A 27,890-nucleotide genomic window follows, 5' to 3' on the forward strand; every position below is an offset into this window, starting at 1 on the left:
ACAATGAATTTGAATAGAAATTTTTCCAAAGAATACATAAAAATTGCACATAAGCACATGAAAAGATGTTCAACATCATTAGTCATTAGGGAAATGCTAATTCAAACCACAACGAAATACCACTTCACACAAGTAGGATGGATAAAATAAAAAAGATGATAACAAGTGTTGGTGAGGATGTGGAGAAATTAAGAGTCTTCCTGTATTGCTGGTTGGCATGTGAAATGGTGCAACCACTTTGAAAAATATCACAGCAGTTCTTCAAAATGTTAAACCAGAGTTACCTTATGATCCAATAATCCTACCAAAAAATGTGAAAATATATATCCATACAAAACCTGGTACACAAATGTCCATAGCAGCATTGTTCATAACAGCCAAAAAGTGAAAAGCCATCCATAGGTCCATCAACTGATGGCTGTATAAATAAAATTGGGTATATCCAAAATATGGAATACTGTTTAGCAATAAAAAATGAAAGAAGTACTAATACAGCTACAAGACGGGTAAATAACGAAAATATTCTGCTAAATAAAAGAACAGAAATAGCTCATTTTGCATGATTTCATTTACACGCAAATCCAGAATGGGCAAATCTGTTGAAACAAGAAGTAAAAAACTTGCTTCCCGGGGTATAGGGTTTCTTTTTAAAAAGATAAAAATACTTTAAACTTAGATTGTGGGAATGACTGCACAAAACTGTGAACATTCTGAAAACCGCTGGACTGTTTAATTTAAATGGGTGAAGGTTATGGTCTGAGAATTAAATTGCTATAAAGATGTTTTTAAAAAGGAACTTGACATCTTTAAGAAAAAAAAAAAAAACTTTCTAAGAAACAATAGGCCTTGGGGATAAGGTGGAGCTGAGTTTGACTACTAGCTCCTCCACAACTAGCTATGTGGTCTTCCATAATTTCCTCTACCATTTGAGCTTGGACAAATGGAAGGTTTTTTTCTTTTTAAAAAAGTTTTTATTTTATGTTAGAGTATAGCCGATTAACAATGTTGTGATATTTTCAGGTGGACAGTTAAAGGACTCAGCCATATATATCCTTATATCCATTCTCCCCCAGACTCCCCTCCCATTGAGGCTGGCACATAACATTGAGCAGAATTCCCTGTGCTTATACAGTAAGTCTTTGGTTATCCATTTTAAATACAGCAGTGTGTACATGTCCATCCCAAGCTCCCTAACTATGCCTTCCCTTCCTATCCGCCCCCAACCTCCAGCAATCATAAGTTCATTCTCAAAGTCTGTGAATCTGTTTCTGTTTTGTAAATAAGTTCAGATAAATGGTAGTTTTAAGCATTCAAGAGGAAGGAATATAAGGAGAGACGGAATACGCAGCCTCAGGGTTAAGTAGGCAGAGCCAAGGTGAGCCTCTGGGATGAAAGAAGCACATCCAAAACCATCATCTAGACTCTGACTCTTGGTCCCTGTCCATTTCCCAGAAGCACGTGCCTTTCCTAAGCATCCCGCCCATGATGGTGCCCCGAGAGTCCCATTTTGCCGTGGGTATTGACCTCCACTCTTCCCGGAGGCTAGAGAAACATCACTCCCATCAGGCAGTAACACGTGCTTCTCTCTTCATCTCCCGCCTCCGGCTAGACTTACAGCATGAACAGAAGCACACTTCCGATAGTAACAGAATGGAGGGAACGCAAGTAAGATGCTGACAATCAAATTCCCAGCCATTTTTAGCTTACACTGCTCATTTGGGAAGGTCATTTCCCTTCCAGTACCTATAAGGCATTAGAGGCTTTGAGCTCTGCATTCTCAACAGTGTAATGAAAATAAATGTTGAATGCTGAAACATAAACGTATGTATCATTCATAATGCATTCAGATGTATTTCAATAATTCATGGTTCCTGAAAGTTATTTCACCCATCATGTATATATATCCAAGTACTGCTTAAGTCAGAACCACAGTCTCAACATACGCAGATTCAGCTCCTCGGCATTCCAGTCTATGGAATTAAAATTAAATGAGTCAGTGGTCAATAAAAGTTACGCGTGATTTCCATAGAATTACCCAATGTGTATTACCCTGGGGTGGAGAAAGGGGGCTGCATGAGATTGCCAGAGTCGACAGGATACAATATGCTCGCTTTCTGATGAAGCTGGTGGCGACGATTACTCTTCCTTAAGAATGAACTCATTTTTCTCCCCAAATAATTGGTGGTCTTTGACTCACTGTTTTCTAGGGACAAATAATTCAGACAGGCCACCCCCTTTCTCTTCTAAGTCCTGTTTCTTTTATTAAAAAAAAAAAAAGGAAGAAAGCAAGCTAGCATTCTGGGCTCAAAAACACCACATTCTTCTGTATTGGTGCTTGAATAAATTTGCATGTTAACATGAATGGTTCCAACTTAAAGAATGTAAAATTAAATAAAATTTGAATTCGAATCCAAAATGGAGAAAAGACACATGTAAAAACAACAGATTGTCGATCTCGTTGATTTTTTTCAGGAACCAGATTAGGAAAGACATAAACACACATACACACACACACACACACACACTCACACACACACACATACTTGGTTTCAAAAAGGGTGGCATGCAGAGGAGACCGGCACTGCCAAAGAGGAGTCTCCCCCGAACCCCCACCTCACAGGCACTGAGAGTATTTACGGATCACAGTGCAGTTTCTGAAGCTCTGTTGTGATGTCTGAATGCCACCCAAAAACTCAGAAAACGACTCATGAGCCATGTTCACCATCGCCTCTCTACTTTGGAGGCCCATCCAGAGAAAATGAAATGTGAGGAACGGCGTATGAGCAGCTCAGGCAAACACAGGCTCGAGTGCGCCTCTGCCAGCCCTAAGAGCCATTTCTCAATTCATCCTTGAATTGTAGTTAGATGCCCAGACTGTCAGAGACAGGCCTGGGTTGGAATCCCTGATCCACACCCCCCATTCACTGGCTGGGTGACCTCCGGCCAATGGCTTAATTTGTGCACATAACTTTTTTTATTAGCTTTCATTTACAGAAAAATTGTGCCAGCTTCATAAATTTATTGCAAGAATAAAATGCGCTGAGAACAGCGTCTGGCCCGTATCAGGAACTCGGGGAGGGCTAGCTGTCACTGAGATGGTTGGTCTGGCAGTGGTTGCTATTGTTATGCACCGTGTAGGTGATGAAGTCCGGAAGAACCAGGCCTGAAATGGCTTCTTGCTTTTCCGACCGGGTCTCCCATTTCGTCCAGGCACTACCACCCAGGAAAGAGATAAATCGAGTTGTGGCAGAAGCCTGCTCCCCACGAGCTCTGCCCTCTGGACAATGAGGGATATTATCAAGCTTTCTTTCCATCCTGTCCCACCACTGTCAGCCCTTCTAGTCCACAAAGGCATTCCCAGTGCAATGACAAGAGGATCTTAAGAAATAAACAGGATGGTGAGCACCAAGCGCCGGCATCTTACCTCATCCTCAGCCTCAGTCCCACTGGTTCCCAGTTTCTGGACCACAGACTTGTTGCTCTCCTTCAGCATTTTCTCGCGAACTTTCGTTTCATACTCAGGCCGGGAATGCTCCTAAAACCCAGAGTCAAAGAGTGGTTAGTACACAGGTAGGGCAGCCTTGGCCTGCAGGGCAGAACCAGACACCACATGGACAGTGAGTCAGGACACGGGACCGGACGCTATGGGACGAAAGCTGCCACACCACTAACAACCACCACACCACTCACAACCACCACGCCACACACGACTGCCACACTACACACAACTGCCACAGTATACCCCACTGCCACACCACATGACCACCATACCACACACAACCACCACACCACACATGACTGCCACACCACACACGACCACTCCACCACACACGACCACAACACCTCACCACACATGACCACCACACTACACGCGACCACCACACTACACACAACTGCCACAGTATACCCCACTGCCACACCACAGGACCGCCATACTACACACACAACCACCACACCACACATGACTGCCACACCACACACAACCATTCCACCACACGCGACCACCACATCACACACAACCACCACACTACACACAACTGCCACAGTATACACCACTGCCACACCATATGACCGCCATACTACACACAACCACCACAACACATATGACAGCCACACTACACACGACTACCACACCACATGACTGCCAAACCTCACACAACCGCCGCACCACACACGACCGCCACACCACACACGACCGCCACACCGCAGGCATCCACCCCACCACAACAACTGCCATACCACACCCATACACGAGGCGTCTAGACCAGGAAAACCAGGAACACAACGTGGCAGGAAAGGAGGACACACGACAGTTGTTATCACACTGAAAACCAAACCTGAGCACGTTCCTGGGGGCAGTGCCAGTGTTGAGAAAAGAGAGAGGAAGCGTTAACAAGCAGCTGATACAGACAGGAGCCCTGAGCTGCACACAGCAGTGAGCAAAGGCTGCCTCCAGCCACCCCACCATCTATCCTCAGCCTCCACTGTAGTTTCAATAAGCCCAGTCCCAGCTGGAGAAACAGATGTGCCCCACAGCTGGATGTTAGGGCAAGGACCGAGTGTCTTCCTCAAGTCATTCTTCCGCAAGCTAAAAATGGCGGCCAATAAACATCAAAGCTAAAGGCGGCCACAGGGAATCTTAAAACTTGCTTGCCTGGACCTGTTTCCTGTTCAGTCTAGGTGAGTAACTCACTGGCAAGTGCACCGGTGCTCAGGAGACATCCCCGGGGCCACTCAGCAACACAAACCTGAACAGTGAGTCACCAGGCATGAGAAAGAGAGCCTGGCTCGTTGGAAAGACCACAGTCCCAGCAACTCAGAGGCTGGGACAGGAAGATGCACGGCTGACTTCAAAGAGAACTTAACGGTGTAAGTTAAGTGTCTTCCCTGCAGCTTTCAAGGACCAATATCCAGGATGTGAGGACTTCACATTCCTGCAACATTTACCGAGAACTCCCAGGCAGGGATCCCAGAGCTGGGTCTCAGCAGACTCAGAGAACACACATTCCCTTATCACTGCTCATGCCTCAGAGATTCCGAAAGCCAACAAGCTAGGCTCCTTATCTATCTCTGACTTTCCTGGGAAATGCCATGATGCTGGAGAGGAGAAACTACACGCGTGACTCATAAGAATAACTGATATAAGAGAGAAGGAGCTATTCCAGAATTCTGAAGGCTTCCCATCATCAACCAGTCTCCAGGATGCAGTCCACCCTGAGAGGTGGGACCTTCTCTGCCTGCTGAACCATAGGCGGCGGTGCCTCCTCTCAAAACCTTCGAGTTTTATAGCTTGTACGACATGTAGTTCTTGATCACGTTTTTTTTTTAAATTATTTCCTAGTTGTTCTGCGTGTGAGAGTCTTTACATCCTAATATAAGAATCTGCTATCTGGTCTGCACTATTTTGTGCTTCTCACAGTAATTAGCACCATAGGGAGCACACAGAAATCCCTAAATGCTTGTGCAGTTCACTTCGTTTGGTCTCTCCTCTTCATCCATCCTCCAACATAGCACTTCCTAATGTGTGTGCCGGGAGGGTGTGGGGTTAAAAAAGGATTCCAGGCTCGAACTGATTGGAAAACTCCATACAACATGTCACCTGAGAGTCACAAAGAGCCTAATAAAAGCTCTGAAAAGGTTCTCCTGTAAAGACACCTGCTGAATATTCTTCAGCCCAGCAGGTCCCACAAAACTTCTTTTACTTCCAGCAAATAACATCCTGCAGAAATACTCTGAGAAGCACAGTGTGACCTTTTCCTCCATGGCCTCTGAAATCCAGTTGCTTTTCTTCTATATGATCGCTATGGAAGATTTTAACTATAAAATAATGGCTGAGTGTTTTTGTTGAGTACCAGAATCTGGATTCCAAAGACCTTCAGGCAAGACTTGCTTTCACCCTGTCACCCACTGCAGAGGAGCTTCAGGGCCTTCTCTTCTGATGAGAGGAGGCTCCTGACCAGTCCCTGATTTTCCAAAGATGGGACATCACATAGAGGCACCCCCCAGTTGTGACTGTGGCCCCCGCACCATACTCTGGGCCCCAGTTCAGATCCCCCTCATTTGTTTAGAAGAAGCCAAGAGCTCTTGGCACATAGGAGTCCAAGGCTCTGAAAGCGGAGTCTTAGGCTTCTCTGCTTTGCAACTGAAGCAAGGTTAGACAAGGATCTCCCTGCTTACAGTCAAGAAGATCAGGTTAGGTCACAAGATTCCTCAAAGGCATGGAGCTGGATCAATGATCTCCCAGCCAGAGTAGCATCTAGACCCCCATGAGCGTGGCTCCAACATATCCAGCTGTGGGCAGGTCATCATTAAACATAGCCTCCCTGGATGGGTGGTCTGATGCCAAGTCATCACAAATACATAACCCTCCCACAAAGCTTTGGGAAATATTTCACAAAGCTGCTTCCATCTGTTTGATCCCTCAGGAGCTGTCCTGAAGAGAGGGCCTAGGCCAGCTCAGAACCAGTCTTTGCTGATCTACAGAGGTAAATCTGCAGATGCAATCAACAAAGGTCTCCATCCAAGAGCCATCAAGCATCTCCTGTTCTCTGAGCCTGTGGGAGCTCTTTTCCAGGTTCTGAGGCTACATACAAGGTGCTTCCTCTCCAGGAGCTTATCCCGAAGTCAAGGAAGGTGACAGTAACCAAACAAACCCACCAATAAGAAGCTAGCAGGTGGGGACTCAGAGCAGCAAGAGAAATGTCAGGCTGGCCGCTTCAGAAAGGGGATTTAGGGAAGGTATGGATGTGAGAGTTGGACCATAAAAAGGTTGAGCACTGAAGAACTGATGCCTTCAAATTGTGGTGCTGGAGAAGACTCTTGAGAGCCCCTTGGACTGAAAGGAGATCAAACCAGTCTATCCTAAAGGAAGTCAATTCTGAATATTCATTGGAAGGACTGATGCTGAAGTTGAACCTCCAACACTATGGCCACCTGATGCAAAGAGCTGACTCATTGGAAAAGACCCTGATGCTGTGAAAGATTGAGGGCAGGAGGAGAAGGGGACGACAGAGGATGAGATGGCTGGACGGCATCACCAACTGAACAGACATGAGTCTGAGCAAACTCTGGGAGATAATGGAGGACACGGAAGCCTGGCGTGCTGCAGTCCATGGGGTCGCAAAGCGTCAGACGTGACTTAGAGACTGAACGACGACAGCAGCCGGAGGAGGGTAACGCTGGGACAGGAAAGCCAAGAAAGAATCAGGTCAGGTGGAGACTGGCACCTTCGAGGCAGCAGGAAGAGCCAGTGCAAAGCCTAGAAGGAGCCGTGGAGAGAAGGCAGATCCAGGAGGCTGGAATTTCCAGAGGAGGAGAAGGCCACCATGAGCTGGGCTCAGAGAGGAGGCAGGAGGCTGTGTCTTATGTGATGGGAAGCCGTTAGGGACAGCTAAGCCTGACATGGTAGATGTGGATGGGAGAAATGGAGGGGAGGACTCTATGCCCAAATAAGGCCACTCTTTGAGGGGTCCCAAGGACACCTGGGGCCTGAAGGCAGAAGGTAATTGGGCAAGAGAGGTGGCCAAAATGAAGACCACCCCGCTTCACAGCAAAGACTCATGAGGTCTGGCAGAAGGCTCCTTCAACAGGCTCCAAAGGAGTCTCTTGGGATGTCTCTGCTGGTTCCACAAGGAGGCCCCTCGGCCTGGGGCTGCTGACCCAGGACGTGGGTTCTCCGGCCTCCTTCCCCATTCCCCTGCTCATTTCCATGGTGTCCCATGTGGAGGGGGCACCCCAAGGGGGAGGGACAGAGGGTGGATGTCTCTGGTCTCTGTGTGAGTTAGCACCCTCCTCTCCCACACATTTCCTAATAAAGACCACAGGAAAGAAGGCTGTCTGGGGGCTCTGTCTGTACAGCTGCCTACGGGAGGATTCCTGAGACTTGGAGATCAGAGAAACAGCTCTAATCATAACCTTCAAGGACTCCTGCATCCCTCTCCCCAAAGCCCAGGTAGTATTTGCCATTCTCTTGCTCCTCATTTGAACATAGGTTAGGGCTTCCCTGGTGGCTCAGACGGTAAAGAATCTGCCCACGTGACGGAGATCAGAGCTTGACCTCTGGGTGAGGAAAATCCCCTGGAAAAGGAAATGGGAACCCATTTCAGTATTCTTGTCTGGGAAATCCCATGGACAGAAGAGCCTGGAGGGCTACAGCTCATGAGGTCGCAAAGAGTTAGACACAACTGAGCAACTAACACTAAATCTGCCCCCGACACTTCATATAAGTCCCAGGGTGGGTCACAAATACCTGCCAATCTTGCCTTCAGTGCCTTCTCATGACCTAAGGAGACACAGCAGCAATCAGGACGCTCCCTGGCCTGACCACCAGCCTGCATTTGCTGTTCTGCCCCCCACTACAGCCCAATCCCTTTTCCCTGCAGCCAACGACACTTCCCAGGCATCTCACTACCTTTGAGCCACACATGAGCTTCCCCAGATCAACGGTCCTGTTGGCTGTTTCCTCATATGGGTACCCGTTCTTCCCTTTGCTCCTCATTAAAATTCAACCAGTCTCCAAAACCTTGATTTTTTGTTGTTGTTTAGTTGTGATCTTATAGACTGCAGCACACCAGGCTTCCCTGTCTTTCACTATCTCCTAGAGTTTGCTCAAATTCATGTCCATTTAGTCAGTGATACCATCTAATCATCTCATCCTCTGCCGCCCCCTTCTCCTTCTGCCTTGTCTATTGTTTTTAAGCATTCTTTTAGGCCAGAAGTAATTTCTCTCAAACTCACTGTTGTATTCTAAATATTCAGAGACCAGAGAGCCCCTTAGCTGAATTCAGTCCTTTGAAGATGCTCAAAGACCATGTCTGTGGGATTGCCACACCCCAAATCAGAACCTGGTCCATAGTAGTTGTTTGATGTGCATGTTCAGATTTAACTCAATTTAAAGTGTGTTTAATATCCAAGTCCAAAAATCTAAATACCTGGAAGCAAAGACACAGGTGTCCTCCCTTCTCCCGATCACGCCTGCCCCGAGTCTGGTGCACAGGGGCACATAAACAATGCTTGCAGAACTGATCCACCCCCAGGAACCTCACACAGAGAGCCTGTCAGGACCAGCGCCTTGTGCCAGGGTGAACCCAGGCTTGGTCAGGCCCCTCTCAGCCTGCACAGGAGTTCCTGAAGTCAGGCCCCTCCCAAGACTTGACCATGGCTCATCGGTTAAACAGGAAACAGGAAACCTGGTTACAAGAAACAAAAATGGATTAACATCTCACTCCTGCCAGGGGCCCAGGACTGAGATTTCCAGGGCACCGAATCCTGATAGATGCCTTTCTCCATGTGAGTGTGTTCACACATCCTCTCTACAGAGAGACTTGCTGGCTTCCTCAATGCTACTCGGAAGACACACTTGGCCTGTTTCTGGCCTCACACAGGCTTAGATGCCAAGAAGCTTCTTCTTCTTTTCCTTGGAGACCTCAGAGTCCTGGCCTTAAGAGAAGGGAGCTGTGCCCCCACCCTCTTCCCACATCCAGCTACAGCCCTCTCCTCTCTCTTCTCTCCTCTCTCCTTCTCTGTCTCTGGAATGAAATGGAACAGGACAAAATCACCCACACAGTCCAACTCTGACAGCTCTTTCCGTTGGAAGCACTGCCTTGGCCACTTTTCCCCAAGAAATGCAATTGCCTTCATTATTCTGCATTGCTTATCTTCTTAACTAATTTGTATCCACTCTGAAGGCAGAATCCATATGTACATTCTCTCATTTGCCACAGAATCTGCAATGTTATGAGTCCCCAGGTATACACTTAACGCAGAAGACTGGGGATAGAGTGAGCATGTGAACTCAATCCATGGTCATCGAATGCCCACCTGCTCAAAGGCAAGCTGAATACCTGGAGCTTTAAGGAGAGGGGAGGATGCTGTATCACAGACCAGGGAGCCACACAGACTTGGGAGCAAGACTAAACTGGGGGTGTCACTAGCTTGGATCAAAGCATCAGGGTCACAGAGCCAAGGGTCCCTAGTCTCCAAGGCAACAGACATCAATAAGTGATGGAGAATACAGAAAAGGTCAGCTCTACACGAGGCCACCATATGCTCGCGGCCAGCCAGTCCATGGTACTCAAAATACTGGGGGTGCCTCCTGGACCTCTGGACACTGTCCCACCACCTCATTGACAATGCCCACAGCATTGCGAGTGCCTAGCTAATATTCACTTCTGCTGTTCAGGCAATGGCAGCAAGCGGGAATAGATAACATGAGCAACCGTGCCCGTGCTGGTCATTGTCAACTCCAATATCATCAGGGGCCCTAGTTCTCAAATGAGCCCCAAGGGTAGGTCAGTTACTTTCATCCTTTAAACAACATCTGTCCATAAAACTTGACTCTGAAAGAACCTACGCTTTCTCTTAGCTCATGTTCCCATGTCACATCGGCTGACAAGGTACTGGGTGAGTGGTTCTTTCCTTTTCCATGAACATCAAAGGCACCTGGCACCCATGCCTCCACCCGACCCCCAGCACGCTACCAGGGGCATCCAGACATGTCCATATAACACGTCTGGGTCACAGCCTCTTGCTTCATGCTCTCAAGAACCAATGAGACAGGAGGTGGAAGAATGTTGAATTGAACCTCAAGGCTACGGCAAGGCTTCTCGTGCCATTTTTTCCCACCAAGGGTCACCAGCACATCTGGCTACCCATCAAGTCTGAGGTCTTACAGGTCAAGAGAAGATAGATGATTTCAACTCTTGGCCTCAGTGCCTATCAACCCTGGCTTAGCCCATGGAGCCAAGCTAGGAAAGGGGTCACAGCAAGACTTGGCAGGTGACCAGCTCCTGTGAGAGCAAAGAAAGTAGCTATTTCACTCAAGACGATTTATTTCCAGAGGCAAAGCAAAGCAGAAATCCAAAGAGAACTCACTTCTTCCTCTTCAATGCCAGTCAGGTCCCAGAAGTAGCCCAGTCGCATCTGTAATCGCTTCCAGTTTTCAAGAAACATGGTAGCTTGAAAAGAAAGAAAAAATTCTATTAATTTTGAAGAGTGGATTGAGAGCACCCTTAGGGTTCACCCCATGGAGGATACACACTGAATATTAGTCGCTCAGTCATGTCCGACTCTTTGTGACCCCCCGGGCAATAGCCTGCCAAGCATCTCTGTCCATGGTATTTTCCAGGCAAGAATACTGGAGTGGGTGCCATTCCCTTCTCCAGGGGATCTTCCCGACTCAAGGATCGAACTCAGGTTTTCTGCATTGCAAGCCACCAGGGAAGCCCCATTTCTAGGTTATAAGAGAAGCTTAAACACTGATCTCAAGACATAAAGGAGCCTATTATACAGAGTGAAGTAAGCCAGAAAGAAAAACACCAATACAGTATACTAATGCATATATATGGAATTTAGAAAGATGGTAACGATAACCCTGATGCGAGACAGCAAAAGAGACACAGATGTATAGAACAGTCTTTTGAACTCTGTGGGAGAGGGAGAGGGTGGGATGATTTGGGAGAATGGCACTGAAACATGTATAATATCATATATGAAATGAATCACCAGTCCAGGTTCGATGCATGATACAGGATGCTTGGAGCTGGTGCACTGGGATGACCCAGAGGGGTGGTACAGGGAGGGAGGTGGAAGGGGGTTCAGGATGGGGAACACATGTACACCTGTGGCGGATTCATGTTGATGTATGGCAAAACCAATACAATATTGTAAAGCAATTATCCTCCAATTAAAATAAATAAATTTATATTAAAAATTAAAAATAATAAAAAATTTTTAAGAAATAAAGGAAGAATACAAGCATTAAAAAAAGTAAGAAATTGGAATGATGGCTTGTAGCCTTTTTAGACAAACCTCATCTTCCCTACATGCTCTCTCTTCCTGCACCTTCCTCTCACTTTTTTCTCCATCTTTCTGTCCCCCGCACAACTTCCCTTTCCTGAGCCTGAATCATCTCATTCTGAGATTACGTCACATCTCCTAATAATTCTACCTGAGTCCAGGGTCTCAGACTTCCACTCCATCCCGCAGGCAGCTGGGAGATGCAGCTCCCAGAAGTGACATTCATTCATTCTCCAAGCAAATATCTGTTGAATGCCTATCATCCAGACACACCGGTCAGTTTGCCCACTCCAACCACCACAGCCCTTGAAGGGCAGCCCAACACGCTCCAGAAAGAACCAATTCCCTCAGCCCTGAAGCCATGGCTTCTTTAGATCGGGATTGGACACCTGATCCTGCTGATGGGGCCAATCAGACTCTCTTTTGAAAACTGAAACTAAGAGACACAAAAAGAAATGGGACAAACCACGTAGCGTGTGAAGAAAGGAGAAAGGTTCCTTATAGTTCCTCCTGCTCCAGTTCCCTAGGCGCCTGGCTGTACTTCATCTCCTGCATCCACAAGCTTGCTTCTTACTTTCTTATAGTCCCTTGTCATTTGAGCAAGCTTGAATGGATTTCCTAACTTGAAAAACCTGACCTCAGGTACCTGCGACATACGAAACACTGCTCAAGACATCCTGAGGAGCTTAGGTGAAAATGATGTGGATTTTGCTCTCAAGTGATTTAGTCTATCAGGAGAGATTTTAAATAACGACTGTACAAAGCATAAAGTGATCAGGGACTTACACACAGCACAGATAAAGGGCTGTGGGCATACAGAAGAGGGGGTGCCCGCTGCCGGAGTATCTGAGCTGAGCCTTGAAGAGTAATGGCATTCAGGCAGTGCTGAGGGGCAGGGAGAAGGAGGCCAACAATGCCTCAAACTTGCAGCAGGTCCCTATTGTCAAGATTCTTCCCTCTGGATACACAGAATGAGTGAATCTGGTCCATCCCGTCTGTCCCCATCCATTCCCACCGTCTGTCAGCACACACCTCTCATCTGCACTCTCAGGCATCACCTCATTGCCCTCTTCATCCCCAGCTTGTACAAACTGTCCCTGTCCCATGCCACACTCCAGTGCTGCCTTCACCGTTTCCTGACCAGCTCAAGCACCATAAGGTAAGACTCCCAGGCGCCCACTCCTCTGCACTCCTACAGCCCTTAGGTCTGGTGTGCTGGAAATGGAAGGGATGTGACAGTCCCTGAGGACACCCCTACCCCACTACATCACCCCCAGTAACAGCCTGGGTGCCCTGCCTTGCCTGCCATGCCAGACCATCGATTGCAACTCAGGTCTGCAGCATACAAATAGGACTGCAAACTCTTCTTCAACTGCTACGTGTCTCTGCTCACCTGGGGCACTGCACAGGGCTGAGCCCAGCAAACACTGAGAGCCTGATCAAGCACGTGGTTCCTTGAAGCTGCATGTTTCACTTGGTGCTACACTGCGGTGCATGGGTCTGTACATCGCTGGTGGTCCAGGGGTTAAGACTCTGCACTTCCAGTGCAGGGGTCACAGGTTCCCTGGTCAGGGAATTAAGATCCCACATGCCTCAGTGTAGGGTGAAAAATCTGTATCTTTGGTTCCTGGGATCTGAGACCTTTTCCTTTTGTGTGTGTGCACCCCGACCTCTGGACCCCAGCCATGGCTTGGGGATGCTCTCCAAACTGGGGTAATGCCTCTCCTTTCCCTGTGCTGCTCCCAGTGCCCGAGGAGGGCTCTGCACACCAACTGTGGTCTCCATGAAGGAGAGAAGTCAGAACGGGAGCAGACGATGGGGTAATAGAGTCCCTGAGACTTAGAGAACGAACATGGTTGCCGGGGGCAAGAATGAGGGAAAAGAATATTTAGGGAGTTTGGGGTGGACATATACACACTGCTGTATTTTAAATCGGTAACCAACAAAGACCCGCTGCACGACACAGGGAGCTCTGTTTAAGGTCGTATGGCAGCCTGGAGGGGAGGGGAGCTCGGGGGAGAATGGATCCATGTATACGTACGGCTGAGTCTCTCCACTGTTCACCTGAAACTACCACAACATTGTTAATCGTCTATACCCCAATACAAAAATTTAAAAAGTCACTGAGGAGGACGCAGGGGGATACGAAGGACCCTCGTGACGATGGAGAGCAGCTCCCAGCGGATATCGCGTGCCAGGTACCACACCAGCTGCCCTGCACACACATCCAGTTCACACCTGTGAGAACACGACAGGTAGGCATGATTTCACCCACTTAAGAGATGAGGACGGGGTGCTCCAAGGTTGAGGACCAGCCTCCGTCCAGGTTACTCAGCACCTCAGCTGAGAGGACTGACTTCAGTGACACCAGGCAAGGCTCACGGTGATGGGTACAGAGCGGGACTGAGACCCACGTTTAGGACTGCCTGACCCTGAAGTTGCTGTCCTTAACCGCCTCCCTTCACCTCTCCCTTCCCTACTTTCAATATGGCTTCACTGTCTTTCCAAAGTTTCCTGGAGTTTGAAGGCAGAACCCCAGAGGGGCTGGGCCTGATGCCTCCACCAGCCGTGGGTCTGGCTGACTCCTGCCCTCTGCACACTCGACCTCCCGAATCCAGTTCAGTGACCCCCCGCTCCTGCCCTCTGTACACCCCACCCCCAACCCCAGCTCAGTGACCCCCCACTCCTGCCATCCGTACACCCCACCCCAACCCCAGCTCAGTGACCCCCGACTCCTGCCCCACCCTCTCTCTCTGCAGATAACCACTTCTCCCAGCCTCCTTCCCGGCAGCCTTGGGCCCTGGCCCAGGCCCACCCAGCACAGCACCACTGATCATAATAATCATGTAATGAGAGGCATAACTATTATTTTTAATTGTAATTTGTAGGCAGTCATGCCCTCAGGCTCTTGGCTGCTGTAACCAAATACACAATCACATAAAACACAGCAAAGCTGTTAAAATAACAAAACCAAACCCTAAGCCCAGAAGCGCTGACACAAGCCCACTCCATTTGTTTTCCCTGCACTGCTGCTACCACGCGAGGGGAAGAGAGAGGAGACCCAGGCGAGGGGGTGGGGGCGGGGGGGCGGGGCACGGGGGCATCGTCACAGAACTCAGGAGGGATGGAGGTATCTGTTCATCCACCAACGAGAGAAAGGGGACAGCTGTTGGGGATTAAAAATTGGAAGGGACAGCCCTGCCCCCATTTTAGGACCACGCAGAAAGCTTGTGTCCTAAGATCTGGTTCAAAAACATTCTCCTTATTTGCAGCAAAATGAAGTAATTGGCATAGTAAGGAATTCAGAGACTGCCTTGTTTGAGAGTTTGGTGACAGAGCGGCCTGGGTGGGTTGGTGAGGAGGTCATTGAGAGGTGGGTGATTCAGACAATGTCCTCCTTGCCTCTGCTTCCTTTTTTTTTATTATTATTATTTTATTTTTCTTTATTTTGGCTGTGTTGGGTCTTCATTGCAACATACAGGTTCTCTAGCTGCAGTATGCAGGCTTAGCTGCCCCGAGGCTATGGAATCTTAGTTCCCCAACCAGGAATCGAACCAGCATCTCCTGTACTGCAAGGCGGATTCTTAACCCCTGGACCACCAAGAAAGTTCCCAGCCTCCACTTCTGAGAGGGTGCAGGAAGCCCAGATCTGCAAGGCCAGAGATTCTCCATCTCTAATAGTCACAAAGCACAGCTTGGACCCCTGAATCTTTTTTTTTTTTTTCAGCTCTGCCCACAATCTCATTTTCTTTACAGAGAAGTTCTCTTTTTTTATTTCTTGGTGGTTTTATTTGTTTACAAATAAAAACATCCACCTGAAAGGGAAAAAAAAGAAAATAGGAAGTGGGAAAATACAGCTGAAAACCAAGTCTCCCTGTGACAGGGAATCACACATCCCAGGAAAGGCCTTAAGGGGGAGCAGACCAGAGTGATAAAGCTTTAGCTACTCAGTCTCGGTCATATCTGTAAGACAGACTCATGGGTTAGGGCTGCAGCGTAGCCAAAGGTGAAAGGGCATTTCAGGCTCCAGTCAGTTCCAGCATATTTGAGGTGATTCCAAGAGGCCGCTTTTTATTAATTTGTTATTCAGTAACTCAGCCATGTCCAACTCTGCCACTCCATGGACTGCAGCACAGCAGGCTTCCCTGGCCTTCACCATCTCCCAGAGCTTGCTCAAACTCAAGTCCATTGAGTCAGTGATGCCATTCATCCATCTCATCCTCTGTCATCCCCTTCTCTTCCTGCCTTCAGTCTTTCCCAGGATCAGGGTCTTTTCTAATGAGTTAGCTCTTTGCATCATAGGAATAAAAATTCCTAGTATTTTTTATTAATACTAGGAATAAATCTGGGACTTTCCTGATAGCTTAGCTGGTAAAGAATCTGCCTGCAATGCAGGAGACCGCAGTTCGATTCCTGGTTCAGGAAGTTCCCCTGGAGAAGGGATAGGCTACCCACTCCAATATTCTTGCTTGGAAAATCCCCATGGACAGAGAAGCCTGGCAGGCTACAGTCCACAGGGTTGCAAAGAGTCAGACACGACTGAGTGACTAAGCACAGCATGGCACATAAGAGTAAATCTACCATATGACCCAGCAATCCCACTACTGGGCACGTACTCTGAGGAAACCACAATTCTAAAAGACACATGTGCCCCAATGTTCATTGCAGCACTGTATACAAAAGCCAGGACATGGAAGGAACCCAGATATTCATGGAGAGATAAATAGATAAAGAAGTTGTGGTACATTTATGCAATGGAATATTACTCAGCCATAAAAAGGAACACATTTGAGTCAGCTGTCGTGGGGTGGATAAACCTAGAGCCTTCTATGCAGAGTAAAGTAAGTCAGAAAGAAAAAACAAGTATCATATATTAACACATACACATGGAATCTAGAAAAATGGTACAGATGAACCACAAAGCTAGTGGAGGTGATGGAATTCCAGTTGAGCTATTCCAAATCCTAAAAGATGATGCTGTGAAAGTGCTGCACTCAATATGCCAGCAAATTTGGAAAACTCAGCAGTGGCCACAGGACTGGAAAAGGTCAGTTTTCATTCCAATCCCAAACAAAGGCAATGCCGAAGAATGCTCAAACTACCGCACAATTGCACTCATCTCACATGCTAGTAAAGTAATGCTCAAAATTCTCCAAGCCAGGCTTCAGCAATATGTGAACTGTGAACTTCCTGATGTTCAAGCTGGTTTTAGAAAAGGCAGAGGAACCAGAGATCAAATTGCCAACATCCGCTGGATCATGGAAAAAGCAAGAGAGTTCCAGAAAGGCATATATTTCTGCTTTATTGACTATGCCAAAGCCTTTGACTGTGTGGATCACAATAAACTGTGGAAAATTCTTCAAGAGATGGGAATACCAGACCACCTGATCTGCCTCTTGAAAATCTGTATGCAGGTCAGGAAGCAACAGTTAGAACTGGATATGGAACAACAGACTGGTTCCAAATAGGAAAAGGAGTACGTCAAGGCTGTATATTGTCACCCTGTTTATTTAACTTATATGCAGAGTACATCATGAGAAACGCTGGACTGGAAGAAACACAAGCTGGAATCAAGATTGCCAGGAGAAATATCAATAACCTCAGATATGCAGATGACACCACCCTTATGGCAGAAAGTGAAGAGGAACTCAAAAGCCTCTTGATGAAAGTGAAAGTGGAGAGTGAAAAAAGTTGGCTTAAAGCTCAACATTCAGAAAACGAAGATCATGGCATCCGGTCCCATCACTTCATGGGAAATAGATGGGGAAATAGTGGAAACAGTGTCAGATTTTATTTTTCTGGGCTCCAAAATCACTGCAGATGGTGACTGCAGCCATGAAATTAAAAGACGCTTACTCCTTGGAAGGAAAGTTATGACCAACCTAGATAGCATATTGAAAAGCAGAGACATTACTTTGCCAACAAAGGTTCGTCTAGTCAAGGCTATGGTTTTTCCAGTGGTCATGTATGGATGTGAGAGTTGGACTGTGAAGAAGGCTGAGCGCCAAAGAATTGATGCTTTGAACTGTGGTGTTGCAGAAGACTCTTGAGAGTCCCTTGGACTGCAAGGAGATCCAACCAGTCCATTCTGAAGGAGATCAGCCCTGGGTGTTCTTTGGAAGGAATGATGCTAAAGCTGCAACTCCAGTCCTTTGGCCACCTCATGTGAAGAGTTGACTCATTGGAAAAGACTCTGATGCTGGGAGGGATTGGGGGCAGGAGGAGAAGGGGACGACAGAGGATAAGATGGCTGGATGGCATCACTGACTCGATGGACGTGAGTCTGAGTGAACTCCAGGAGTTGGTGATGGACAGGGAGGCCTGGCGTGCTGTGATTCATGGGATCGCAAAGAGTCGGACACGACTGAGCGACTGATCTGATCTGATCTGAACCTAGTAGAGCACGGACGTGCGGACACAGTGGGGGAGGTGAGGGTGGGACAGCCTGGGAGAGTGCACTGACACATACACAGTACCGTGTGTGAACCAGACAGCGAGAGGGGAGCTGCTGTGCGGCAGGGGGCTCAGCTCGGGGCTCCCTGATGACCCAGAGGGCTGGGATCGGGCTGGGGGTGGAAGGAGTCTCGGGAGGGAAGGGATACACATATATAAAATTATGACTGATTTGCATTGCTGTACAGCAGAAACCAACACAAAATTGTATAGCAATTTTCCATCAATTAAAAAATAAAGAAAATTGAAAAAAAAAGGAACCCCCCCAAAAAAAGAAAAAAAACAAGATGCTGTTTAAGGACAAGAGGCACAGAGCCGCCTGAGACTGTTCAGGCCACAAGCTACAACTTCCCTCTGTCCCCCCCGACCCTTCCTGTGAACAATTCCAGAGCTACATGGCCATGGATACCGTGTCCTCTGACTCCCTGCCACTGTTCTGCAGGCTGACACTGCCACGTGGTCCTGGGCAGTGGCTTTTCTTCCTGGGAGAACAGAGGCTCCCCTGGATACCTCTGGAGGCTCTGGATACTAGGACTTCCCGGGTCACATGGGAATCTTTCCAGCCTGGTTCCATCTCCACCCATGTAGACAGGCGGAGGTCGCCGGGTCTGGGTCTAACAGCAGTTCTAGAAGAGACCTCCCTCTCCTGCACACAGTCCCAGGATGTGCGACTCACCGCCCCATCCTAGCAGGTCCTCCAAGCCCCCTGGAGTCAGCAGTAAACCTAACCGCTTCAGCTGCTGGTCTGTGACCCGAAAGATGAGGGCCCAGTCTGTGAGGATGAGACGACGGCAGATGGCTGCTCCCAACGGGCTGACACAGGGGCCCCTGCTCCCTTCTGTGATACCCGTGGGTATGTCTTCTTGGAAATGCTCAGTGACCACAGGGGTGGATATTCCAGTTTTTAAGACCAGAAGGGTGCATGTGTGTGTCTGTGTTTATGATCAGATGGCTGTGTCCCAGAGAAAGTTTATTACCCCAAGACTCTGGGCGGGGGTCGGGGCGGGGGCGAGGGGGGCGGGGAAGGGAGGAGGAGGAAATCGAAGGAACTATTTGTTCCTTCCTTCACAAATCCCTTTGGTGGGAAGATGGAAAACATCTCTCTGGCATTAAGTGAAATCTCTGCACTCTACACTTGTGGTGTCCTGGAAATTGCAACTGAACACAGAGATAGGAGACGAGTCTAGGCCCGCCTTTGCCCCCAGCTAACCCTGTGATCGTGGCAGTCACCCCCTGACTCCAAGTGTGACACCAAATGACATCTGGGACTTGCACATCTTAGGAGATGTACCTGGAGGTGCCTATGAGTGTATCGCTGCTAAGTCGCTTCAGTCGTGTCTGACTCTGTGCGACCCCATAGATGGAAGCCCACCAGGGTCCCCCATCCCTGGGATTCTCCAGGCTAGAGTACTGGAGTGGGTTGCCATTTCCTTCTCCAATGTGTAAAAGTGAAAAGTGAAAGGGAAGTCGTTCAGTCGTGTCCGACTCTTAGCTACCCCATGGACTGCAGCCTACCAGGCTCCGCTGTCCACAGGATTTTCCATTTCAAAGCATGCATGGGTTCAATTTCCAAACAAATCCTATATGAAATTAATGTAAGATTACTCCATCTCTTATACATATATATATATATATGCATGTGTGTGTGTAAAATAAAGCCTCGGAGGATATTCTTAGTTCTAGTCCCATGTATGAGTAAAGGAGAGAAATCTATTGTCCCTAAAATGCTTCTTAAAATATAAGGACTAGGGGCTTCTGTAGTGGCTCGGTAATAAAAAAATCTGCCTGCCAATGCAGGGGACACGGGTTCAATCCCGGGTATGAGAAGATCCCACATGCCACAGAGCAACTAGGTCCGTGCACAGCCACTAAGCCTGTGCTCCAGAGCCCAGCAGGTGCAAGCCCATGAGCCCAAGAGCTTGTGCTTCACACCAGGAGAGTAGCCCCCACCCACCACAGTGAGAGAAAAGCCCAGGCAGCCATGAAGACCCGGAGCAACCAAATTAGTAAATAAAAGTTTTACTAAAGATATAAGGATTAAAGAATATTGGCTTTGGTCCCTGCACCCGTCTGAAGGTGCCCTGCACAGAAGCCAGCCTCATGGTGATGACTTACCCCACAGAGCCATGAAGATGGAGAAGAAGACGGTGGCAGGGTTGTCAAACAGGTGGCTGGCCCGCGCTGTCCCACAGGCCGAGCTGAGGTTCCAGTAGTCACAGGACGTGTCGCAAAGGGGACACATGGTGAAGGCGTTCTGCTGGTCACACATCTCCTTGCTGCAGGAGACAGAGGCTGTGGGGTCACAGGGCTCCAAGCAGGACCCTCCCTAAGTCCATCACCCCCAAAACCCCTCCCACTTGGAACTCCCTGGCTGCTTCAGTAACTCCGTCAACAAGGCATATGAGATCAGAGCTGGGCTTGGATTCTTCCCCTTGGGAGTACTGTTTTTAGTATCTTGTCTTTAAAACTGGGTGAGCAGATGAACAGATAAAGAAGATGTGGTACATATGTACAATGGAATATTACTCGGCCATGAAAAGGAATAAAATTGGGTCATTTGTAGTGATGTGGCTGGACCTAGAGTCCATCAAACAGAGCGAAGCAAGTCAGAAAACAACAAATGCCATATATTAACGCATAGATATAGAATCTAGAAAAATGATACAGATGAACCTATTTGTGGGGAAAGAATGGAGACACAGACTTAGAGAACGGACTTATGGACCCAGGAGGGGAAGGAGAGGGTGGGACAAATTGACAGAGCAGCACTGACTTATAGACCCTACCATGTATGAAGAGACCCAGCGGGAAGCTGCCACACAGCACAGGGAGCTCAGCTCAGCACTCTGTGATGACCTACAGGGGTGGGATGGGAGCGGGGGGTGGAAGGGAGAAGCTCAAGAGGGAGGGGATATATGTCTACATATAGCTGATCCCAGAGAAGGCAATGGCACCCCACTCCAGTACTCTTGCCTGGAAAATCCCATGGACGGTAGGCTGCAGTCCATGGGGTCGCTACGAGTCGGACACGACTGAGCGACTTCAATTCCGCTTTTCACTTTCATGCATTGGAGAAGGAAATGGCAACCCACTCCAGTGTTCTTGCCTGGAGAATCCCAGGGAGGGGGGAGCCTGGTGGGCTGCCGTCTATGGGGTCGCACAGAGTCAGACACGACTGAAGTGACTTAGTAGTAGCAGCAGCAGCTGATCCACATTGTTGTACAGCAGAAACTAACACAACATTGTAAAGCAATTATACTCTAGTGGAAAAAAATAAAAAAAAAATAGATGGGCTACCTTCGGAGGTATGGAAGCCATCACTATACGTGAACCAACAAAAAGTGAGTGACCACATATCAGTTATGCTGTGCATTGGATGGTACCATATAAAAGAGTGAAAGTGTTAATTGCTCAGTCGTGTCCGGCTCTTTGCGACCCCATGGACTGTAGCCCATCAGGCTCCTCTGTCCATGGGGTTCTCCAGACAAGAATACTAGAGTGGGTAGCTGTTCCCTTTTCCAGGGAATCTTCCCAATCCAGAAATTGAACCCAGGTATCCCACATTGTAGGTGGATTTTTTACCAGCTGAGCCACCAGGGAAGCCCGGTGCTGTATAAAGTCCCATCCAAAGGTGCTGAGTCTATGGGGCTGATGGTTTGTGAATAAGTCACTCATCAGAGGTCAGAGTCTATCGTCCTCATTCAAGCACGAGCTACCTCATTAGTGTATTAGGATGGTCACACGGAGGAATCAACATGAGTATACCATTCGACCAGCACAAGGTCTTCCTCCTGGAAGAAGTCATGCAAAGACGAGTGGAGTCAGGAGGGAGGAAGCCCAACTTCTAAGTGAATCAACCATGTGACTGTTTGGAGAAGACAGATTAGTAACCTCAACTTAATAAGAATTATCCTAACCACAAAATGGGATGCGAGAGGCTGCAAGAATAAGGTGTGTATTAGTTGCTCAGTTGTGTCCAACTCTTTGTGATCTCATGATCACAAAGATTAGTTGCTCAGTTGTGTCCAACTCTTTGTGATCTCACTGCAGCCCTCCAGGTTCCTCTGGAATGGAACCTGGGCAAGAATTCTCCATGGAATTCTCCAGGCAAGAATACTGGAGTAGACTGACATTCCCTTCTCCAGGAGATCTTCCCAACCTAGGGATCGAATCCAGGTCTCCTGTGTTGCAAGCAGATTCTTTACCTTCTGAGCCACCAGGGAAGTCCAGGGAAGCCACCAGGGAAGAATAGGGTAAATTCTCCCAAAGTCTAGATTCCAAGAATCCAAGAGAACAAAGCATGAGTCAAATAAACATCACCTCTATTCTCACCTCTTTTCAGTATATTTCTCTTTACTGGACTTATGCATATATTTGAAATTCCATTCACTTGGGTGGATCAGCTGGACCCAATAACTTCAGGCTCATCAGGTGCTTGCAAATAAGAACCGAGGATTTCTCAGCCCCAACTGGTTTCCCCAATAACCCTCCACATTGCAGTCTGGTAGGAAAATGAATGAACTCATCACTCCGGTGTGTGATATTTGCCCTCGGGGATGAGTAGATGGCTAAGCTCATCACTTTGGGGAAAAGGGTGGAGAACTAGAGATTTCACGAAAAGAAAGCACTGGCTGTTCTCACAGAGCAGCTGGAGGAGACCCCATGATGGGGAGGCAGGGATCACAGGCTGAAACCACAGCTGGGTTTTCTCCACAAAGAGGCAGCAGAGGGCACTACCGAGCACAGTACAGCTGGTTGAGGGAGCTGGTACCCCGGTGCCTGAGCCAAGGGCTTAGATAAAACCCAGAAGCCGGCTGGATGCCTGTGTTTAGCTTCCATCGCTAAGCAGTCAAAGGTTTCACCGAGGGCTGTCGTTGACTGTCAAGTCCCAGCTCTCAGGCTTGTTTTTAATGAGCCTCGGCAGGGAAAGTCCTTTTGTGTGAGAGAATGGAAACTCCGGGTCTCAGGATAAATCCCAGCTCCTCCACAGACTTGGTGCTGAGCACTCCACTGGCAAGTGTCAAGATCGGTGACTCACTCACATCGACAATATTAAATAGTAATTTCTTAATAGTAAGTTCAGCCACACTGACTTCACCTGGGCATGTGTTTATTGGTAACTGGAGAGCAGGACTGAAGTCTTCTGGGCCAGACATGTGATGGCTGCCTGGTAGAGGAGCTGGTGCTTTTAGGAGGAGAGTACCAATTAGAAAACAGATTCACACAGAAAACTTGTCAGTTTGCACAAAGTCTAGCAAACAGCTTTGCTTCTAAGCCGTGTCTGTTCAGTCATTAAGTCAATCCAACTCTTTGTAACTCCATGGACTGCAGCATGCCAGGCTTCCCTATACTTCAATACCTTCCAGAATTTGTTCAGATTCATCACCAATCAACCATCTCACCCTCTGCTGCCCCCTTCTCCCCCTGCCTTCACTCTTTCCCAGCATCAAGGTCTTTTCCAATGAGTTGGCTCTTCGAATTAGGTGGTCAAAGTAGTGGAGCTTCAGCTTCAGCATCAGTCCTTCCAATGAATATTCAGGGTTGGTTTCCTTTAGGATTGACTGGTTTGATCTTGCTGTCTAAGGGACTCTCAAGAGTCTTCTCCATCACCACAGTCCAAAAACATCAATTCTTGGGTGCCCAGCCGCCTTTATGGCCAACTCACATCCATATACGACTACCAGAAAAACCAGGACAGTAGCGGTTTTGTCCCTAAATCGTGTCTGACTCTTGTGACCCTGTGGACTGTAGCCTGCTAGGCCTCTCTGTCCATGGGATTCTCCAGGCAGGAATAATGTAGAGAATTGCCATTTCCTTCTCCAGGGGATCTTCCTGACCCAGGAATTGAACCCGAGTCTCCTGCATTGCAGGCAGATTCTTTATGGACTGAGCTATGAGGGAAGCCCTCTGGAAAAACCATAGCTGCTACTTTACAGACCTTTGTCGGCAAAGTGATATCTCTGCTTTTTAATACACTGTCCAGGTTTGTCACGGTTTTTCTTCCAAGGAGCGTGTCTTTTATTTTCATGACTACAGTCACTATTCGCAGTGATTTTGGAGCCCAAGAAAATAAAATCTGCCACTGCTTTGTCATGGAGATTCTTTACATATATACAGGGAGACACATAATCCTAGAAAATCTAATCTCAATCAAAACTAGTCCATGCTAAAAGGTCAGGGGAAAAAAAAATATTAGCACCACCTTAGTACAGAGTACTTTGAAATGTGAATGCTGTGTACATAAATGGTTTTAAAATTAGAATACAGTCAACTGACAATCATTTGTACGAAATGGCAGCCATGGTAGCATGGATAGTCCCACATCATTTAGGTTTGAAGTCAGAATGCTCTGTATGCATTGGGTTGGGTATTTTTTGTTGCATCTTTGGAGTTTTTTGATGCAAGCAATTGGAAGAGGATTCTGGAGAAATTCTGCCTTGGGATGACATTAAAGGACTTTGTAGTCTCTGAGACAAGCTGGAAAAGGGGGAGACGCCCCGAGAACTGAAGTCAGGGCTGGGTCATTCACTAAAGTCAGGGCTGGGTCATTCACTAGCTGCGTCATCCACAGATTCTTAGTTAGAAGCCACAGTGGCTATAAATCCAATGACATGTTTCTTCAACCGATCATGTTCTCTCGGACACAGAAGAAGGTTGATGAATGGCTTGACCATCAGGTGAACCAAGACCCTGGAGTGGGTGGTGTTCTCAATGAGTGACCCACTGCTCACAATTCAAGTGACATACAGGGCTCTACTAGCCACAAAGGGAGGCAATTATTCAAGAAATTCAGACAGAACATCTGCTATTAAGATCTCAGCTCTAAAGTAACCAGTTTTTCTTTAAAATATGGTTTAGATTAATCACCTTTAAAAAAAAATGCTCCAGTCTTTCCTATGCATGTAAGCAAATGGGGAACAAATGGAACCAACCCCTTGCTAAGCAGACGAAGGTTCTATAGACATATCTTGCACATATGGAAATACTATTAAGTGAAGCATGTGACTCACATATCAAAGTTATCGGTGATAAAAGGTACCATTTAAAGTTCCACACAATGTAACTTTCCTGGTTTTGATGCTGGACTGTGGCTTTTAAAACATAATCATTGGGGGAAACTGGATGAAGGGCACATTGGGCCCCTCTACACTCTCTTTACTGTTTCCAGTGAATCTATACGGTTCTCAGAATAAAACATTTTTTTTAAAGTGACACACAGATACTAAATGCCAGGCCTAATGCCCAAAGTGGAGACCTTTAAAATAATCCCAGGAAGGGTGAAAGCTTATAATCGCTTAGGAGTGGCTGGGAGGACAGGGAAGCCTGGCGTCCTGCAGTTCATGGGTCCGCGAAGAGTCGGACATGACTTGGCACCTAAACAACAGCCAGACAACAAGGAGCGGCTGATAGACACAAACCCTCGAAGGGTGTGAATTTGTCTGGATTCTGTATTGGGATTTAGAGGCTGTGCTTTTATTGACAAGGAGTGTACGGATTGTTTGTGAGTGTTCATCAGGCATAGAGCTTGGACTTCTGATAGATATACAATTATGACTGAGGAGCAGCTCTCAAAAACTACTTCATAATATGCTTGACTTTTTCTATTTACACCTTCCTGATTGGCCACACCTTATTCTGAGTCTGAAAAACTGAGAATCAAAATTTCAAATTTTACAGCAGCCAATTTTACACATTTTCATTTCGGAAAGTTGAAAAAGTTCAAAAGACTCCACTATGCAAATAAAGACATATACTGTATCCATAAACACACTTATATCACTAAATTAAATGTCATGAAACAATTCTGATACTTCCTTCTTGTGATGAATACTAAAATTATATTTCATTCTACTCTATATTATCTTAATCTTTGTTGTTCACTCACTCAGTCATATCCGCCGACTCTTTGTGACTCCATGGACTATATCATGCCAGGCTTCCCTGTCCCTCACTAACTCCTGGAGGTTGCTCAAAGTCATGTCCATTGAGTCAGTGATGCCATCCAACCATCTCATCCTCTGTCACCCCCTTATCCTTCTGCCTTTGATCTTTCCCAGCATCAGGGTCTTTCCCAGTGAGTCAGCTCTTCACATCAGGTGGCCAAAGTACTGGAGCTTCCGCTTCAGCATCAGTCCTTCCAATGAATCTTCAGGGTTGATTTCCTTTAGTCTTATTCTACTGCATTTTCAGAAATACGTATTTATTTGCTTGGCTACACCGGGTCATAGTTGTAGCACGCAGGACCTTTTAGTCGCCGTATGTGAACTCTTATCTGCAACATGTAGGATCTAGTTCCCAAACCAGGGATCAAATCCAGTCCCCCTGTACTGGGAGATTGGAGTCTTAGCCACTGGATCACCAGGGAAGACCCTTATTCTAGTTCATTTAAAAGATAACCATTAAATTGATTCTATAATCCACTAATGGACCGCTATCCATAGTTGATAAAACATCACACACCCGACAGGCATTGTGATGTATCTGCAACGATGATGATCTCATTGTACAAGCACGCACACCTGCACACATACGAGAGCCCCACCGTGTGTGTAGGCACACGCCTTTGTAGCGTGTGTAGACCATGGTCCCTTCCAGCTGCCCTGGCCACTGTCACATGGGTTCCCATGTGGGGAACCAGGGCACGAGTCTCAAGTCCTGATATCAACCAGCACGTGGACTCTCTGCCCGCCGAGCTGTTGGTCCTCAGGGCATGGGATGAGTCCTCCAGTTTGGACCAACCTGAGACCCCAATCCCCAGCCATCATAATGGGGCAACGGAGCTGTGTTCTCTGAGAAGGCACCAGGAGGGGCCAGCTAGAGCTCCTGGGCTGCCAAGGAGGGTCAGAGCCCTGGGGAAGACGCCACAGATGACTGGGGAAAGCAAAGGCTTGGAGTAGGAGGCATGTGCCTGTGAACTCAGTTGCTTAATTATGCCTGACTCTTTCCAACCCCATGAACTGTAGCCCACCAGGCTCCTCTGCCCATGGGGTTTCCCAGGCAAGAATACTGGAGTGTTGTAACCATTTCCTACTCCAGGGGATCTTCCCAATCCAGAGACTGAAATTGCATTTCCTGAGTCTCCTGCATTGGCAGGTGGGTTCTTTACCACTGAGTCACCTGGAAAGCCAGGAAGCAACAGAGGTCAAATCTCAACTATGGTGGACTTCCCTGGCAGTTCAGTGGTTGAGACTCCACGCTTCCACTACAGGGGCTGTGGGTTCGATCCCTGGTCAAGGAACTAAGATTCCATATGCCAAGGGGCATGGGTAAAAAATAAATGAATAAAACATCAATGTGATTTCACTGATCTGGGTTAGAACCAGGGGCTAATTTACAAAAAATCCCAACCCTGTCAACCATTACTTGCTGAAGTTGGACAAGTTAGGTGACGCTGCCTCTCCATGGAGACCATGTCTCCATTTCTCTGAGGTGAGAATAAGAACACCAATTGCTGACAACATCAATCGCTTCAGTATCGAAGACACAGCACATAAAAACCATCCAGCACTGGTACAACTCACACTAGGAATGCAATGTGTGTTCCTTCTTCCTTTGGACTTCCCAAGTGGCTCCGTGGTAAAGAATCTGCCTGCCAGTGCAGGAGATATGGGTTTCATCCCCAGGTCGGAAAGATTCCCTGG

General features: G+C 47.5%; 1 protein-coding gene across 2 annotated transcripts in view; it reads right to left on the reverse strand.

Moving 5' to 3' along the window:
* Positions 1 to 27,890, reverse strand: part of ANO2 (anoctamin 2) — a 337,501-nt gene that overhangs the window by 149,925 nt on the left and 159,686 nt on the right. Inside the window, exons 13-16 of one of the 2 annotated variants that reach the window (XM_070371769.1) lie at positions 20,365 to 20,525; positions 10,873 to 10,955; positions 4,338 to 4,349; positions 3,425 to 3,535 (exon numbers count right to left, since the gene is read on the reverse strand). In XM_070371769.1, coding sequence (XP_070227870.1) covers positions 3,425 to 3,535; positions 4,338 to 4,349; positions 10,873 to 10,955; positions 20,365 to 20,525 — 367 coding nt within the window. The remainder of the gene's footprint in view (positions 1 to 3,424; positions 3,536 to 4,337; positions 4,350 to 10,872; positions 10,956 to 20,364; positions 20,526 to 27,890) is intronic. The other variant, XM_070371768.1, reaches the window with a different exon arrangement.

This window comes from Bos mutus, chromosome 5 (genome assembly GCF_027580195.1).
Source record: "Bos mutus isolate GX-2022 chromosome 5, NWIPB_WYAK_1.1, whole genome shotgun sequence".
Taxonomy (NCBI): domain Eukaryota; kingdom Metazoa; phylum Chordata; class Mammalia; order Artiodactyla; family Bovidae; genus Bos; species Bos mutus.